Genomic DNA, 16,321 nt, shown 5'->3' on the forward strand with positions numbered 1-16,321 from the left:
ATAAATCATTATTACGCGGTAATTACCGTGATATTTTACACCAAGGTCACAGATAAATATATGAAGAGTGATATTCCAAAACTCGCTTTGTCCATTTTCACAACTTTTCAGGAGAGAGGGAAAACAGTTTCCCTTTAAACAGGTAAATTGGCTTTTTAGGCGAGTTTAGCATTTTATTTGGGTGGATTTATGATGTAGGAGTGTAGGTAAACACTTCATCCACTAAATACTGCTGAAAAAAATTTCAATAAAAATGGATAAAGCGCATTTTGGAAGATTATTTTTTTAAAAATTTTTTAGTGAATTGGCTATTTAGGTGAGTTTAACACTTCATTTTGGTAGGTTGATGATGTAGGAATGTGAGTTACTACTTCATCTACCAGGTACCGCTGAAAAACGCACTTCGATAAAAATGGACAAAGCCAAAGCGAGTTTTGGAATATCACTCTTCATATGATGAAATACCATAATTCTGCAATTTTGAATCTGTGGTGAACCTGAAAGTTCAAGTTGATGGGATAAAGTTTGGTAGAAAATTAGGAATTTTATGTAAATTATTTCGAAAAAGGATTGTAATATTGTATAATTTTGTTCAATTCGTCGCGTACAGTGAATCGTGCGAGCGTTAAATGCAATTCGATCGAGAAAAAAGACTTGTTTTAGCGCAAATCGAGTGAAATATCTTATCTCTGCTGTCAACAACAGAGGTAAATGGCGTCGCGTTACAGGATAAAAATACGAAAACTTTCTCAAAATTCGCTTAGTATTTTATAAATTCGCGATAGTTTATTACAATTGATATCGTTTCTAATGCATTTTTCGTTAACCTTATAGAATTCGTGTGAACCGCTATAATTTGCATTCGTTCAATACCAAATTATTTGTGTCGATTTCATCTTCTCAAAGTAAGTTCGCATTCTTGTTGTTTCGTACTTCAGCATTCAGCATTCTTTTTATTAGTATTACTGCTTCAATTCTGGTACCGATGTACTTCATCAGCACCTCTAAGAACTTTATTATTCGTACTAATTTGAAATTCAATTATGTGTTTCAGGTTGATATTTGGATCTAACGTATCAGCAAAGTTCATTCAACTCCAGCGTTTTCTTAGGGTAAGAGTAATATTGTTACGTATCATTACAATTATTGATAGCCGATATTATATTATACTCGCCGGAAACTGAGAACACGTATTAATTATGCACTATGATCTCATCGTTGTTACCGGGTTTCCATTAGTTTATAAAATATGTGTTTTTTCAGGTCGTTAAAATGTCGCCGAAAGGTAGAAGTACTGAAAAATCGAAATTAAGAATGGATGATTATTCTTCTTCTAATAAAAGTGCTCGTCCAAAACCTGGTGGGGGTTTGTTTTAACATTAAAGTTCTTATTTTTTAAATTTCTGCCAAGAAATTTATAAGTGTAATATTTTTTCTGCAAATTGTACGAAAAAAAAATTTACGTAGATTTTGATTTTTTTTTTGCGAGTTATTCGTTCTAATTTATTGCTATTTTACATCCCCTTATAAATATTGAAGAAATTCATCGTACACTTATTCTCCATTAGTCAAATTTTACGATATTTGTACAGTTTTGGACTCACGAAGGGAAATTGATAAAGTAATTAAAAAAGCTCGCAAAGATGGTCCACAGAGCGCGTTTTGGACAAAAAAGGTACTAGAAGTTGAAGAAAAAGAACCTGATAGGTATTTCTCATTTTTTTTTTACATTCGTTTGTAAATACTGTAGGTATTTGTTAATTTTTATGCTAAAATGAGAAATCATGGTGGTTGGCGACTTGGTTGAAAATATCTATGTATAGTTTTACTTATATACGATGTGTTATGTTGAGAATTCTTCTAAAGTGTATTTGTGTGTTTTTTTCTTGCAGATGGCGTCACAGTGGTTATAAAGAATTGTACGTGACTTCCTCAGAGGGTGAGAAATCTTCGACGAAAGGCTCACCGAGCAGAAAACGTACCGCAATGTATTCGCCTTCAGCGCCCACATCTCCGAATCCAGTTCGATCTTCGCGTAGATCGTCGTCGAATACTCGTCGAAACGATCGTCGTTCTGTATCGTCAGACGTGCGACGTGGTAGTTCGCGACCGCGAACTGATAAATTCTCCAGCTCGGCTCGTGCACGAACTTCGACGTCGCCGATTCGGCGTAACGCTAAATCGCCGAATCGGCTGGTCCGGTCACCGGTGCGTCGTTCGAGATCGCCATTACGTCGTGTGTCGCCAGCGGCGCATCGTAATAGGACACCTTCGCGTACTCGAAAGTCATCTCCTGTGAGACGACTCAAGTCGCCGCCGTTACGCTCTGCGAGAAGTTCTGCCGGCCGCAACAAGTCGCCCGTTTCGCGACACATTAAAGCGGATAAAGCTGGACGTAGAAATAGGTGTGTATCGTATTTATTTCGTGTCTATGATTTTTTGAATTTTCAAATTTCATTGTGCGCTTTAATTCGCGGCTAGTACGATCATTGCCAACTTGTAGTAACAAATCGAGTCAATACGTAACGTATCGGTACATTGTGTTGCAAAATGACTGTCGAACAAGTAAGTTACTTCATAATCGAACCATCTGTATTCGGTAAACATGCACCAATCGTACAAATTGTTGTGGATTTCAGAATTTTCCATATATAGGTTGCGAATTGTTGATAAATATTAATTTTTTTTTGTTCTACCCTATCACGCTTCTACTATTGTAATATGTATTGTGTTTATTGGCCAGTATACTCATTTGAATTATTCATTTTCTTCCATGGTTTTCTCTGTTTTCGATAATTAAAACTCGTAAAGATCTGTCGAAAAAATATCGCCGTCGACCAGACGGAAGAAGTCGCCAAAATTGCCGCCGCGTTACAAATCACCAAGTTCGCGTTCACCCATCACCACCAAGTCACCAGTTCGACGTCTTTCAAAGGGCAGATCGCGTAGTCCGTTGCCGTCCAAATCAACGAAACGTAAAAGCGCCCAACACAGGATGAGGATACGTGCTTCGTCATCTTCCGAATCCGGATTATCGTCTGGATCGCCGTTCAGAAACAAAAAGACTAAATCTAAGCAAGCGGCGTCTAGCGTGAGTTTCACTTCGACCAGAATCTCGTTCGCAGGGTTTCCTTCTCAATAATATTAAATCGACCTGAAAATTGCAGGATGTATTGTCTTCGTCCGATTGCTCGGATTCCAATTGCTCGATGTGTAGATTCGAGAAAAGTAATAATGAAAAACGTCTTAAGAAAGCAGAAAAAGAAAAGGTTAAACGTCCAGGACCTCCTCCAGAGCCCAAACTAAAACCTCGTGCTCAACTGCCACGCCTTCCTCCCCCTCCTATGTCTTCTCGTTACGCTAGGTACCTTTTTTATGGAATTGAAATTTCACTTCATCGTGTTCGGTATCTCATTCGAATTTATTTTTGTTGTCTACAGATCTAAATCATTTACGCCAGTTCTTTCTAGTCCAGTCGGTGAACGAAGAGTGGAAACTAAACATAAGAAAAAATCGTCCAAAAAAGAGAAAAAGAAAGCTGTCGTTAAAGCTTCCAAAGCGATTACTACGGTAAGCACAGCGAATTGAATCAAGTTTGATTTGAAGCTTTTTGCTCAGGATAAAATTTTTATTGTTTTGTATTCTGCAGTCGATCATACATCATAAAAAAATTAAAGTAGAATCGCCGTCTGATGAATCGGAAAGCCCGTCGCCGAAACGAATCACGCTTTCGGAGAGGTTCGGTAAAATGGCCAAGTGGAATCAAAAGAAGGATATTGAATCAAATCAACGTAACATTCGTGTCACAGCCGGTGATAATTATCGAGTCGAAGAGCTCGATGTACCATTATTGGAACCATTTCCAGAGTACGTTTTGAACTAGTTATTTTAATTGTCAATTCGTTGCGATTTTTATGGATTTCGTTTTTCGCCGAATCCATAATTTAATCAGTTTTATCTTATTTTGGAACTCGGAAACTAGAGTTTTCTGTACCTGATTTTTCCATCGATCTTGTAAAAATTCGCCGAGGAGGGGGGGGAGTGGGAGATGTTAACTTTTACAACGATTTCTTGTAGGAATATTCCCAGTTTAGAAATGCTTGTTACGTATTCAGGTCTTGATTTTTGGTATCTAAAAGTCATGTGACTTATCAAAATAAATTGAAATTTTACAAATATTTCGACGAAATAGTATATTACACAACGAGGGCCGAAAAAGTGATTTTGGACGAGGGTGAGGTTTGTGACCCGAACGAAGTGAGGGGAACAACTCACACGAGTTCAAAATCACTTTTTCTCCGAGTTTAGTGAAGTAATTTTTCCTGAACGAGGGTGGAAAGTACTTATTTTTACATCCGAGCGATTCTCGCGAGGTTGGAAAAGTAGTACTTTTCAGCCCTAGATAGGAAAATCTTTTTTGAGCATTTTTGAAAATTTTTGAGCCCAGAACTGGGTTGTGATTTTCTCAAGGTCGTCTGTCTATGTATCTGTCTGGCATCTTGAGGTCATTGACCTACCTGTCTAGCCACCCAAGGTCGTCTGTCTGTCTTCAGAAGGTCATTGACTCGCCTGTCTGAATTCTGAAGGTCACTGACCTACCTGTCTAACCTCTCAAGCTCGCCTATCTACCTATCCAGCCTCTCTTGGTCGCATATCTGACCTCTCGAGGTTTTCTGGCTTCCCAAGGTGGTCCATAATATGTCTTCTAAAGGTCATTGACCCGTCTGTATAGACTCTCAAGGTCACTGACCTACGCGTCTAGCATCCCAAAGTCGTCTGGCTGGCCTCTTAAGGTTATTTACTCGTCAGTCTGGCTTCTCAAGGTCATTTGTCTTCCGAGCTGACTTTCGAAGGTCATTGACCCGTCAATATGGCTTCTCAATGTCGTTTTTCTTGACCTTTAAACTCAAAATTGAATATTAATTTTCTCAAATTCATCTGTCTGTCCTCTGAAGGTCATTCACCCGTTCCAACCTCCCAAGCTCGTCTATCTACCTGTCCAGCCTCTCGTGGTCGCCTATCTGACCTCTTGAGGTTTTCTGGCTTCCCAAGGTGGTCCATCTATCTTCTAAAGGTAATTGACCCGTCTGTATGGACTCTCAAGGTCACTTTACCTGCGCGTCTAGAATCCCAAGGTCGTCTGACTGGCCTCTTAAGGTTATTGACTCGTCAGTCTGGCTTCTCAAGGTCGTTTGTCTTCCGAGCTGACTTTTGAAGATCATTGGCCCGTCAATATGGCTTCTCAATGTCGTTTTTCTTGACCTTTAAACTCAAAATTGAATAATAATTTTCTCTAATTCATCTGTCTGTCCTCTGAAGGTCATTTACCCGTTTGTTTACCTTCTCAAGGTCACTGACCTCGTCTATCTACCTGTCCAGCCTCTCTTGGTCGCATATCTGACCTCTTGAGGTTTTCTGGCTTCCCAAGGAGGTCCATCTATGTTCTAAAGGTCATTGACCTGTCTGTATGGACTCTCAGTCTCAAGGTCACTTTACCTGCGCGTCTAGAATCCCAAGGTCGTCTGACTGGCCTCTTAAGGTTATTGACTCGTCAGTCTGGCTTCTCAAGGTCGTTTGTCTTCCGGGCTGACCTTTGAAGGTCATTGACCCGTCAATATGTCTTCGCGAAGTCCTATGTCAGCTTGTCTGGCATCTTAAAGTCATTGACTTGTGTGTGTGGCCTCTTGAGGCCACTGACATACCTGTCTAGTTCCTTCATGGTCGTCTGTCTGCCTGTTTGGCTTGAAAGTCGTCAAATTTCGTCGAAATATTCGAATTTCTTGTCAAATTTATACCAGCTTTGATTAGTCGTTCGACACTTGTTCAAAAAATTGCAAAAACTATGGTCCAAGTTTAGACTGAAATTTTTCAAAAATGTTTAAAAGACAGTTTCGTTGAAATATTTGAATTTCTCCCAAAATTTCAACCCATTGTGAATAGTTGCACAACACTTTTTCAAAAATACCAAAAAACATGATCTCAATTTTGGGCTCAAAAATCAAATTTTTTCAAATATGTTCAAAAGAGTATTTTTGTCGAAATATTTGAATTTCTCGCTAAATTTTGATTCATTTTGTTGGGTCGAAAGGCCACTTTTGAGTAATTTTACTACAGTTCATTCTTACTCAAAATTGAATATTTAACCAAAGCCAATTGAATTTTTTGAACCGCAAAAATACAAACCAAATTAGATTTTCAGAGCACTTTTTTCCAGTTTAAATGTAGACTAAAATAATGCTGTATTTTTTTTTAAATAGTAAAGTTAGTTAGTTGATTTTTTTTTTTCATTAATTCTTGGTTTTATAATAGACCACCGCCTATGTTACTGGATGGATCATGGGAGGATGTCCGTGTCAGATATGCATATTATAAAGATCAAGGTTACTTAGAAGATTTAACTTTTCAAGATTACCTTAAATGGGAAGAATGGTGGTACAGTTATCAAGAATGGCTGGATCAAGAAAGGTATATAACGAATGAACTAATGAATTAATCGAATATTGTCTATACCTAATTATATGATTCAAATGGTAAATATTTTGTCGATTTTGTTTCAGGTTACATTCGTTTAGAAGGAGGCTGTAATTGTTATATTTTTTATTTTTAAATTATGATATAATTTTAATCATTGTACATTATGTATCGAATGTAGATAGCATACGTATCGTTTAGTGACCTCGTTCTCTGAAACTTAATATGCAAAAACGTGAGGCATTTAGATACCTATTACACTTATAAAAATTATCAAACTATGGTGTAGAATCATTCATACGTATCAATATCGTTGAACAAGTAATTTACATTATCGGTCACCTTTCAATGTTTGTACGCCTTTTTTTTTCCCTCTCCGGTATAGTATGTTGTACTTGTATGTGTTTTTCTTTTTAATTTAATTCAATTTTTTCTACTTTTTCTCTTTTGCGATAAATTCGTATTGTTCCTGTATTTATGAAAGCGTATTTTAAAAAAAAAATTGGTTGCATTTATGCAGAATTATCCAAAGATGAAATGTTTTTGAAGAGACTTGACGTTGACAGCTGATAGTATTGCAATAATGAATGTAGTAACTTTCCTTAATTGCGTAGAGAATAATTTAGTACTCTTTTTTGTTTTTTTTTTACAGTAATAACTATATTGTAAATAAGTATTTATATTTTCGTCATGACGTTGTTTCAGTATTATTACGTGTAGAAATGGATTATCGAATATTGATATCGTGTCAAGATCCAGTTTTGTTGGTGAGAAGGGGGGGCTTGGGTTGTAAGGAAATTAAATCGACTGAAATGTCTTCATACTTACGTTAAAATTACGAAACTTTTGCTTCTTTTTGTACTCATTATTGGTTAAAGCGATTATTATTATTACGTCTTTTTAAAAAAAAACACTCGATTTTTCTTTTTTTTTTTCTATAACATACCTAGTGTATTATGTAGTTCTTGATGAAATCGAAATGTTAAGTTGATGGGTTACCTGAGCAATGAGATTCTCAAAATATTTGTTCGTTTTCAATTAATACGCGATGTTTTCGAATAGTTTACGGTACCATTTGTACATGCATTATTGGAAAACATCGTGTGTTTTCTGTGATTTTTCGTAGTCGGCAGGCTGCTTATATTGGTACGTTAATTTTATTAATATTTGTGGATATGTTCGTGTACGATTTTTTTTTATTCTGTTCGAGTAGTTTTTTTCCACTTCTCCTTTCGCATTATATGAGTAAGAGCTGTTCTAGGTGGCAATTACGTTACGAAAGTTTATATATTTTTTGTTACCTGAATTTTTTTTCTCTGTCTCGATTTATTTCATGTCTTCGGTAGTGTTTCGATTAAAGTTTACGAAGTAATAATTGGACATAAATTTAATATTTAAGAACAGTTATGTTTATTGGTAAAGTATCGTTTAAAAATTGTTTTTGTACTGTGTAATTTTTTTTTTGAAAAAATCTCTACTTTGAGATGATTAGAGAAGTAAAAACTTTCGACGAAGGTGCTGTTTGGTGATTTATTGTTGATTATTTCAGCGAAATATCAGAGGCTAAATTTCCGTGATTTCACGATGATGATGTTTGTGTTAGCCTGTTGTGCATAGCAACGATTTCAAAAACAGAGAAATCAATAAACGAATCTCCGTCGCCGGTTTAAAAATGCAATGATTGATAACGTAAGGTCAAAATGAATTACGATTTTTATGAAGCGAACTTACAGTTTAGGAAGAAACAGTATTCGAAATGTGTGGATATTTGTACAAATTTATTAATGAAAAATTCGTTAGATCAGGTAAAGGGCAATTGTTTACGAATTATTATGGAAGTGTAACTTCGAAAAAGATTTTTTATTAGGCTGTTTGGGTTTTGAAAATGAGAGCTATGACGTTACAAGTGATGGTAGACGATATAGAAGCAGAAGAAGAAGGAATAGCTGACATGTTCCTGAACACAGATACAATTGCTGTTTCGGCTCGTCCTGGTACATCTTTAAGAACAGCGAATACAAGCACAGCTTTAGGAAATCCCAGCCATAGGTGGGTTATTACAATCAATACGTAACTTGGAATCGAAATTGGTGAATATTATTATTGTGGGGTGATTAATAGACCGAAAACAGTATCAGGAAGACCGATCAGTGGTGTTGTCAGACCAGACACTCGATCTGGTGGAGGTGAAACGTTGCAGCAAACATTGAGAACCCCCAGAACTGCTCAAACTGTCAGACCACTTACGTCGAAATCAGCTCGAAGTTTGAGATTGGGAACAGCTTCGATGGTGTCTCAACTGGAGGGTGCGTTTATTCAAATATCGCGACTGAATTTAGCAAAATATGCGGCCCAGAAATCAGTAGCGAAGGCTTTATTCGAATATATTTATTACCACGAGAACGATGTGAGAAATGTGAGTAAAACTGAATCATCTGCAAAAAAAATTCAAAATTATAGCTAGGTACCTAATATATCTTTTATGAGCAGGCTATGGATTTAGCCATCGAAGCGACGAAAGCTTGCGAATATAAGGATCCTTGGTGGAAAATTCAACTCGGCAAGTGTTATTTTTTAATCGGTTCGAATCGAGATGCAGAGAAACAATTTAAATCGGCGCTCGAACAACAGCCTACAATCGAAGTGTACCTGAGACTGGCTAGAATTTATTTAAGACTAGATCAACCAATTACAGCGTTGGAATTATTAGTCGTAGCGTTGAAACAGTTCCCAAATGAAGTTACCATCGTGACTGAAATGGCTAGGTGAAATGGTTGACATAATTTTTATCTTGAGCGATCGAAATCGTCATTTACCCATAACACCCATCGATGTTGGGAACTAAAAGACAAATGTACCTACATAACACGATGAATGAAACTCTCGAGAAAAACACTCGAGAAAGTTTTGCAAAAAAAAAGTTGGCTGAAATTCCTCTTCCTCATAAAATTGGAATTTTTGTCAAAATGTGAACTTTTTTTTTGGGGGGGGGGGAATCATTCCATGTCAACTCAACCAAAAAAAGGCGATTTTGAAAGTCATGTCTTTCGATTTCGCTCAATTTTTTTTTTTACAATATCTACTCACCCAGTAAGTGAGAAAGCCGCAATCAGTTTGGTCCCAGCCTCCTCAGGGGGCGGGTGGGGGGCTTCCATTATTTTCACATTGTCTCGAAGTACTCAAGTTCAGCAGCCCATTCCTCCAAAACTATGATACTTTGATCAAAACTGATTTCACTGTTCAAAAGGGCATTGAATTTTGAACTTTTCAAGTGTTTTAAATTTTCAAAAGTTGAAAGTTCAAATTTCAAAATGGCGCTGTCAGTGGAAGCTACCATTTGAAATTTTGAAAAAATTCCCATAGATGTACATTTTGATACTTTTTCGAAATATTCAAGTTTCGAGATGGGATCTCTTAATGGAGGGGAAGCACCCCCACCCCCAATTTTGGGTGAAGCTTTCGAAAGCAAATCTGGGGCATGTGATATATCGAATTCTATGTTTTCGGTGACGCTGAACACGAATATGACGTCATATTGTTGATAGGACTCCATCCATGGCCCCCAGCACCTCCTCAAAGGGGGTAAAAATTCAAAAAAGTGTTTTGTACGTGCGACACATGGAATAGTAGGTATGTTTTTGGTGACGCTGAACACGAATATGACGTCAGATTTTTGATTGGACCTCATCCACATCCCCCAACATTTTTTTTGGACTTTTACCTATTGGGGGAGGTTCTGGGGGCCATGGGTGAGTTCGATTTAAAAAACTATGGCTATATTTGTGTTCAGCGATATCGAAAACATACTATTTCATGTGTCACACGAATGTTACCATTTTTTTGGGGGACCCCTTTGGGGAGGTGCAGGGGGCCATGGACGGGTCCAATCAAAAATCTGACGTCATATTCGTGTTCAGCGTCACCAAAAACATCTTATTCCATGCGTCGCACGAACAAAACACTTTTTTGAACTTTTACCCCCTTTGGGGAGGTGCTGGGGGCCGTGGATGGGGTCCTATCAAAAAACTAACGTCATATTCGTGTTCAGCGTTGCCAAAAACATACAATTCGATATATCACATGCCCCAGATTTTCTTTCGAAAGCTTCACCCAAAATTGGGGGTTGGGGTGCTCCCTTTCCGTTAAGAGTTCCATCTCGAAACCTAAATATTTCGAAAAAGTATCAAAATATACATCTATGGAAATTTTTTCAAATCTTTAAATGGTAGATCCCACTTACAGCGCCATTTTGAAATTTGAACTTTCAAATTGAAAGTTCAACTTTCAACTTTTGAAAATTTCAAAACATTTGAAAAGTTCAAAATTCAATGCCCTTTTGAACAGTGAAATCAGTTTTGATCAAAGTATCATAGTTTTGGAGGAATGGGCTGCTGAAGTTGAGTACCTCGAGACATTGTGAAAATAATGGAAGCTCCCCCCCCACCCGCCCCCTGAGGGGGCTGGGATCAAACTGATTGCGGATTTCTTACTTACTGGGTGGGTAGATATTGTAAAAAAAGTTTGAGCGAAATTGAAGGACATGACCCAAAAACGTTGGTTGAGTTGACATGGAATGACTCTTTTGATACAAGAGACGACTACTTACTGTTTTGAACAATTGCATACTTTAATTGAAATAGGTCTTTTGTCAGTGCAATTTTCTCAAATGGTTCAGACTGAGGGACAAGATGGTCAACATTTATTCAAGTCAAAATTTTTTTGAGTTAAAATTTTTCTATTTGAAAAAAAAACAGACGGAAAAATGAAAAAAATAGTAATTTTGGAACAAGAATAGAAATAATGGGCTTGGTAAAAAAGTAGAACCTCTAGGCGATTTTGACAAAAAAAATCTAGTAATTTTTGGCGCAGAACTGGAGTTTTTTTTAGCAATTTGGGCAAAAACTGGACTTTTTTTGACAATGTCTACAAAAACGCCATCATTTTGAATTTGAAAATCTTGAATAAAAAACAAGACTTTTGATTTTTGAGGTAATGTTTTGCAAAAAAAAAGTAAATGGTTAGTACATACATATGTACTAGGTTATAGTAATATGTATGTCCTACTTCTTGATAATTTTGGCAAAAAACAAGATTTTTTTGTGTGGAAATTTTTGACAAAAACAAATTCTAAGCCTGCAAAAATAAGGTCTTTTTGCTTTTTGAATGTTTTGGGTTTGGTGAAAAAGCGAAACTTTCTTGTCTATTTCGGCAAAAAAATAGTTTGATAATTGTGGCGAAAACAGAATTTTTTAGCCAATTTTTGTCACAAGCAAAATTTTTATTTGAAGATTAATGCAAAAATTAGAACTTTTATAATGACGGTTTTTCAAGAAGACGCAACTTTTTTTGGAAATCTTGGCAAAAATACGATTTTTGAGGCAATTTTGTCAAAAAAAAGAGTACCTTTCGCTTTTCGGAGTTTCGATCATGATAATTTTGGCAGAGATCAAGGCTTCTCAGGTAATTTGCCAAAAAAAAAAAAGATTTTTCTGATGGTTTTGGAGAAAAACACAACTTTTTTCGAAACTGAAGCAAACTTCAGATTTTTTCGAATGCTTTGGGTTTGACAAAAGGGTCATTCCATGTCAACTCAACCAACGTTTTTGAGTCATGTCTTTCGATTTCGATCAAATTTTTTTTACAATATATACCCACCCAGTAATTAATAACCCCGCAATCAGTTTGGTCCCAGCCCCCTCAGGGGGTGGGTGGGAGGGCTTCCATTATTTTCACATTGTCTCGAGGTACTCAACTTCAGCAGCCCATTCCTCCAAAACTATGATGCTTTGATCAATACTGATTTCACAGTTCAAAAGAGCATTGCATTTAGAACTTTTTAAGCATTTTGAAATTTTCAAAAGTTGAAAGTTGAACTTTCAAAATGAAGGTTCAAATTTCAAAATAGCGCTGTAAGTGGAAGCTACGATTTAAAATTTTGAAAAAATTCCCATAGATGAATCTTTTGATGTTTTTTCGAAATATCCAAGTTTCGAGATGGGATCTCTTAATAGAAGGGGAGCACTCCCACCCCCAATTTTGGGCGAAACTTTTGAAAGGAAATCTGGGACATGTGATATATCGAATTCTATGTTTTTGGTGACGCTGAACACGAATATGACGTCAGATTTTTGATAGGACCCAATCTATGGCCCCCAGCACCTCCCCGAAGGGGGTAAAAGTTCAAAAAAGTGTTTTGTTCGTGCGACACATGGAATAGTATGTTTTCGATATCGCTGAACACAAATATTGCCATAATTTTTTTAATCGACCTCACCCATGGCCCCCAAAACCTCCCCCAATAGGTAAAAGTCCAAAAAAATTGTTGGGGGCCGTGGATGGATTCCAATCAAAAATCTGACGTCAAATTCGTGTTCAGCGTCACCAAAAACATACTATTCCATATGTCGCACGAACAAAACACTTTTTTTAACTTTTACTCCCTTTGGGGAGGTGCTGGGGCCATGGATGGGATCCTATCAAAAATCTGACGTCATATTCGTGTTCAGCGTCACCAAAAACATAGAATTCGATGTGTCGCATGCCCCAGATTTTCTTTCGAAAGTTTCGCCCAAAATTGGGGGTGGAGGTGCTTCCCCTCCATTAAGAGATCCCATCTCGAAACTTGAATATTTCGAAAAAACATCAAAAGGTTCATCTATGGGAATTTTTTCAAAATTTCAAATGGTAGCTTCCACTCACAGCGCCATTTTGAAATTTGAACCTTCATTTTGAAAGTTCAACTTTCAACTTTTGAAAATTTCAAAATGCTTAAAAAGTTCTAAATACAATATTCTTTTGAACTGTGAAATCAGTTTTGATCAAAGTATCATAGTTTTGGAGGAATGGGCTGCTGAAGTTGAGTACCTCGAGACAATGTGAAAATAATGGAAGCCCTCCCACCCGCCCCCTGAGGGGGCTTGGACCAAACTGATTGCGGGGTTATTAATTACTGGGTGGGTATATAAAAATTTGATCGAAATCGAAAGACATGACTTTCAAAATCGCCTTTTTTTGGTTGAGTTGACATGGAATGACCCAAAAAGCAAGGCTTTCTTGTCAATTTTGGTAAGAAAGTACATAAATGAAACTTTTTTTTTTTTTTTCAGCGATTCTAACAAAAAAGTAGCAAGTACTATTTCTTGATAATTTTTTTGTCAAAAAACATAACTGTTTGATGATCTTATACCAAAAAAAAAAAAAAAAAAAAAAATGGCTGGCTAAAATAATATACAATTTTCTGGAAAATCTTGACCGAAAATACGATTTTTGAGGCATATTTAACAAAAAAGAAATACCGTTGATAATTTTTACACGGAACATGGACTTTTGATATTGACTTTGAGGCAATTTGGTAAAAAAAATTTGGTATGTAGGTACTTGTTTTGACAATTAAACAGGACTTTTACATTTTGGAAGAAAAAAACACTTTTCTGATAATTTTGTTCAAGAAAACAAGGCTTTTGACAGGATTTTGAAAAAAAATCAAGTCATTTTTGACAATTAAGATAAACATCAGAGCTTTATGAATGTTTTAATTTTGGGCAAAAAAGTAAGACTTTTCTGGGAAATTTTTGCAAAAAACAGTACTTTTTAAAAAAAATTTTGGGAACAAACTTTTTTTGGCAACTAAGGCAAAAATTAATGCTTTTTGAATGTTTTGAAAAAAAAACAATACTTTTTTAGTAAATCTGGCAAAAAAAAAATGGTATTTTCTTCTTGATAACATCAACTTTTCTCACAATCTTGACCAAAAACAGGACTTCTCGATAATCTGGGCCAAAAATTAAGGGCTTTTGTAGCCATTATTGGCAGGACTTTTGGATAATTTTTTTCATAAAAACAGCATTTTTTTAACAAATAATGCAAAAAGTAAATTTGGTAATTTTGGCAAAAAAGTGGAACTTTTTTTTCGAAATTTCTTCGTTTAGTAGGTACCTAACAAAAGTAGAACTTTTGAATAATGTTTGCGAAAAATCGTACTTTTTTGCAATTTTGGCAATAAACAGAAGAACAGGAATTTTTAACAATCAAGGCAAAAATTAGTATACTTCCTGAAGAAAAAACAGGCCTTTCTTGAAAAATCTACGAGTAGCAATAAATCAGGACATAAAGTAAGATAGCAGGACACATGAGCAAAAAGCAGTTACAGAATATGCAAGGCTGTTGAACACTTCGCAACAATCAGTACCTACCTATTTCAAGGTATCTCTCGCCTGAACACTTCCTGAGAACCGTTCATTTTTCAGAATACTCGAAGAACTGAACGATATACCATTGTCTGTGAAATCATACAAGAATATTTTACGCGAAGATGCAACCAACATGGAAGCTGTAGCTTGTATTGGTGTTCATCACTTTTACACAGACCAGCCTGATATTGGCCTTCAATGTTATATGTAGGTACCTACCTACTTACCTGGGATCGCCAGGCTGGAGTTTTCCCCCTTAATAGGTCTATTGATTAATGATAATTGAAATGGACTTGCTGAATTTTTTATTTCAGACGATTGCTCCAGATGGGTCTGTACACTGCTGAACTTTTCAACAATTTGGGATTGTGTTGTTTTTACTCTCAACAATACGATATGGTGGTGACATGCTTCGAACGAGCCCTTAGCTTGGCTGTAAATGATAATGCAGCCGATGTTTGGTACAATATTGGTCACATTGCTATCGTACGTTAAATTTTTGTGGCATTTTAAATTTGATTTTCCCTTGTAAAATGGAGGGAGGGAGGGGGGGGGGGTATAAATTGGTTTACAAACCCTCTTAAGGATAAGGATATCAAAAGTGGTTTTTTTTTGGTGAAAATTTGAATGAAAAACAAAAATTGAAAACTAGCTATTGAAATTCAAGTAGCTTAGAGACAGCCTCTGCACGTTTGAAATTACGTATCAATTATTTTTTTCATTTCTTAAATTTTTTTTGAAGGCTATTGGTGACTTGGACATCGCTGAGCAATGTTTGCGTTTAGCATTATCTATCGATACGACTCATGCAGCCTCATTCAACAATCTTGGCGTGATTATGTTCAATCGTGGAAACAGTCTACAAGCATGTTCATATTTTGACTTTGCTAATAGCATAGCTCCTTATTTATTCGAACCACATTTTAATCGAGCCTACGTATCTCATGAGGTAGGTATAGGTAATTTACAAGTGCATTAAAGTATGATTATCTGTATCATATTTGATGCAAATGATGTGCTTTTAGATTGGAGATCTGCAAACGAGTTATATGTTGGTAAAGAAATCCTTGAAAGCTTATCCTGGACATGTGAGCTCCGAAAAATTACTCGATAAATTGAGAGTTTATTTCAATTATTTATAGCTTCAACTTTTTTTTTTTTGTATTCTATTCTATTGAATTGTTGTTTTAACTTGATAAATTAATAAAATATGTTGAGTAGTAAGTACCAACTTATTTTAATTCTTTTTTTTTTTTTGATTTGAAGTTTTATGTGAAATAATTATTTGAGCAATATAAATTCAGGTAATTGCATTTTTATAAAATTTAAATTTCATGTCAGTTACTGTAAAGTAGGTAATGTGAAAAAAAACATCTGTTGAAACAAACAATTCGCAGTTCAAATGAGCGATAATGCAGGTATTTGGAAATTTCGACAATTTTTTTTCATATGAATTTCGATAAAACATCGATAACAGCACAGTGCTCGTACAAATTATCAAAAAATTTCAGCCCTTTTTGAAAACAATTCAAGATTACCGTATCCACGATGACCTTGTTGTGAAGTTTCTGAAAGTCAAATCAATTCGACCTTAATTTCCACAGCTGTACTATCACAATAATGAAACTGAAACATCAATTCATCTATACGCTAATCAAACA

At 36.0% G+C, this 16,321-nt stretch overlaps 2 protein-coding genes across 8 annotated transcripts; both read left to right on the plus strand.

Moving 5' to 3' along the window:
* The first annotated feature begins 474 nt into the window (after positions 1–474).
* On the plus strand, positions 475–7,985 carry LOC135845940 (serine/arginine repetitive matrix protein 2). Of its 7 annotated transcripts, XM_065364824.1 has the most exons (12): positions 475–707; positions 835–905; positions 1,055–1,112; positions 1,264–1,360; positions 1,593–1,707; positions 1,893–2,405; positions 2,812–3,091; positions 3,168–3,364; positions 3,441–3,570; positions 3,650–3,867; positions 6,310–6,465; positions 6,558–7,985. In XM_065364824.1, exons 4-12 carry the CDS (start codon positions 1,273–1,275, stop codon positions 6,583–6,585), a joined length of 1,725 nt encoding a protein of 574 aa, XP_065220896.1. In that variant the 5' UTR covers positions 475–707; positions 835–905; positions 1,055–1,112; positions 1,264–1,272; the 3' UTR covers positions 6,586–7,985. The 7 variants fall into 7 exon arrangements, with proteins under 7 accessions (XP_065220896.1, XP_065220897.1, XP_065220898.1 ...); XM_065364825.1 differs by having other exon boundaries at positions 475–905; XM_065364826.1 differs by lacking the exon at positions 1,264–1,360 and having other exon boundaries at positions 1,593–1,675.
* Positions 7,986–8,118: 133 nt separating this feature from the next.
* LOC135845941 (tetratricopeptide repeat protein 8-like) lies at positions 8,119–15,891 on the plus strand. Its single transcript, XM_065364832.1, has 8 exons — positions 8,119–8,276; positions 8,339–8,520; positions 8,593–8,887; positions 8,962–9,236; positions 14,718–14,867; positions 14,975–15,146; positions 15,403–15,609; positions 15,686–15,891. The coding sequence occupies exons 1-8, from the start codon at positions 8,172–8,174 to the stop codon at positions 15,800–15,802; spliced, it is 1,503 nt and encodes a 500-aa protein (XP_065220904.1). The 5' UTR covers positions 8,119–8,171; the 3' UTR covers positions 15,803–15,891.
* Positions 15,892–16,321: the final 430 nt, after the last annotated feature.

The sequence above is a fragment of the Planococcus citri genome, chromosome 4 (assembly GCF_950023065.1).
Source record: "Planococcus citri chromosome 4, ihPlaCitr1.1, whole genome shotgun sequence".
Taxonomy (NCBI): Eukaryota; Metazoa; Arthropoda; class Insecta; order Hemiptera; family Pseudococcidae; genus Planococcus; species Planococcus citri.

Excerpts from the sequence above, each read along its gene's own strand:
- LOC135845940 (XM_065364825.1), top strand. The coding sequence starts at position 1,273 with ATGTCGCCGAAAGGTAGAAGTACTGAAAAATCGAAATTAAGAATGGAT. Across the intron at positions 1,361-1,592 it reads AAGTGCTCGTCCAAAACCTG|TTTTGGACTCACGAAGGGAA; the intron begins GTGGGGGTTTGT and ends ATATTTGTACAG. Across the intron at positions 3,092-3,167 it reads CTAAGCAAGCGGCGTCTAGC|GATGTATTGTCTTCGTCCGA; the intron begins GTGAGTTTCACT and ends TGAAAATTGCAG.
- LOC135845941 (XM_065364832.1), top strand. The coding sequence starts at position 8,172 with ATGAATTACGATTTTTATGAAGCGAACTTACAGTTTAGGAAGAAACAG. Across the intron at positions 8,277-8,338 it reads TGAAAAATTCGTTAGATCAG|GCTGTTTGGGTTTTGAAAAT; the intron begins GTAAAGGGCAAT and ends ATTTTTTATTAG. Across the intron at positions 15,147-15,402 it reads ATATTGGTCACATTGCTATC|GCTATTGGTGACTTGGACAT; the intron begins GTACGTTAAATT and ends TTTTTTTTGAAG.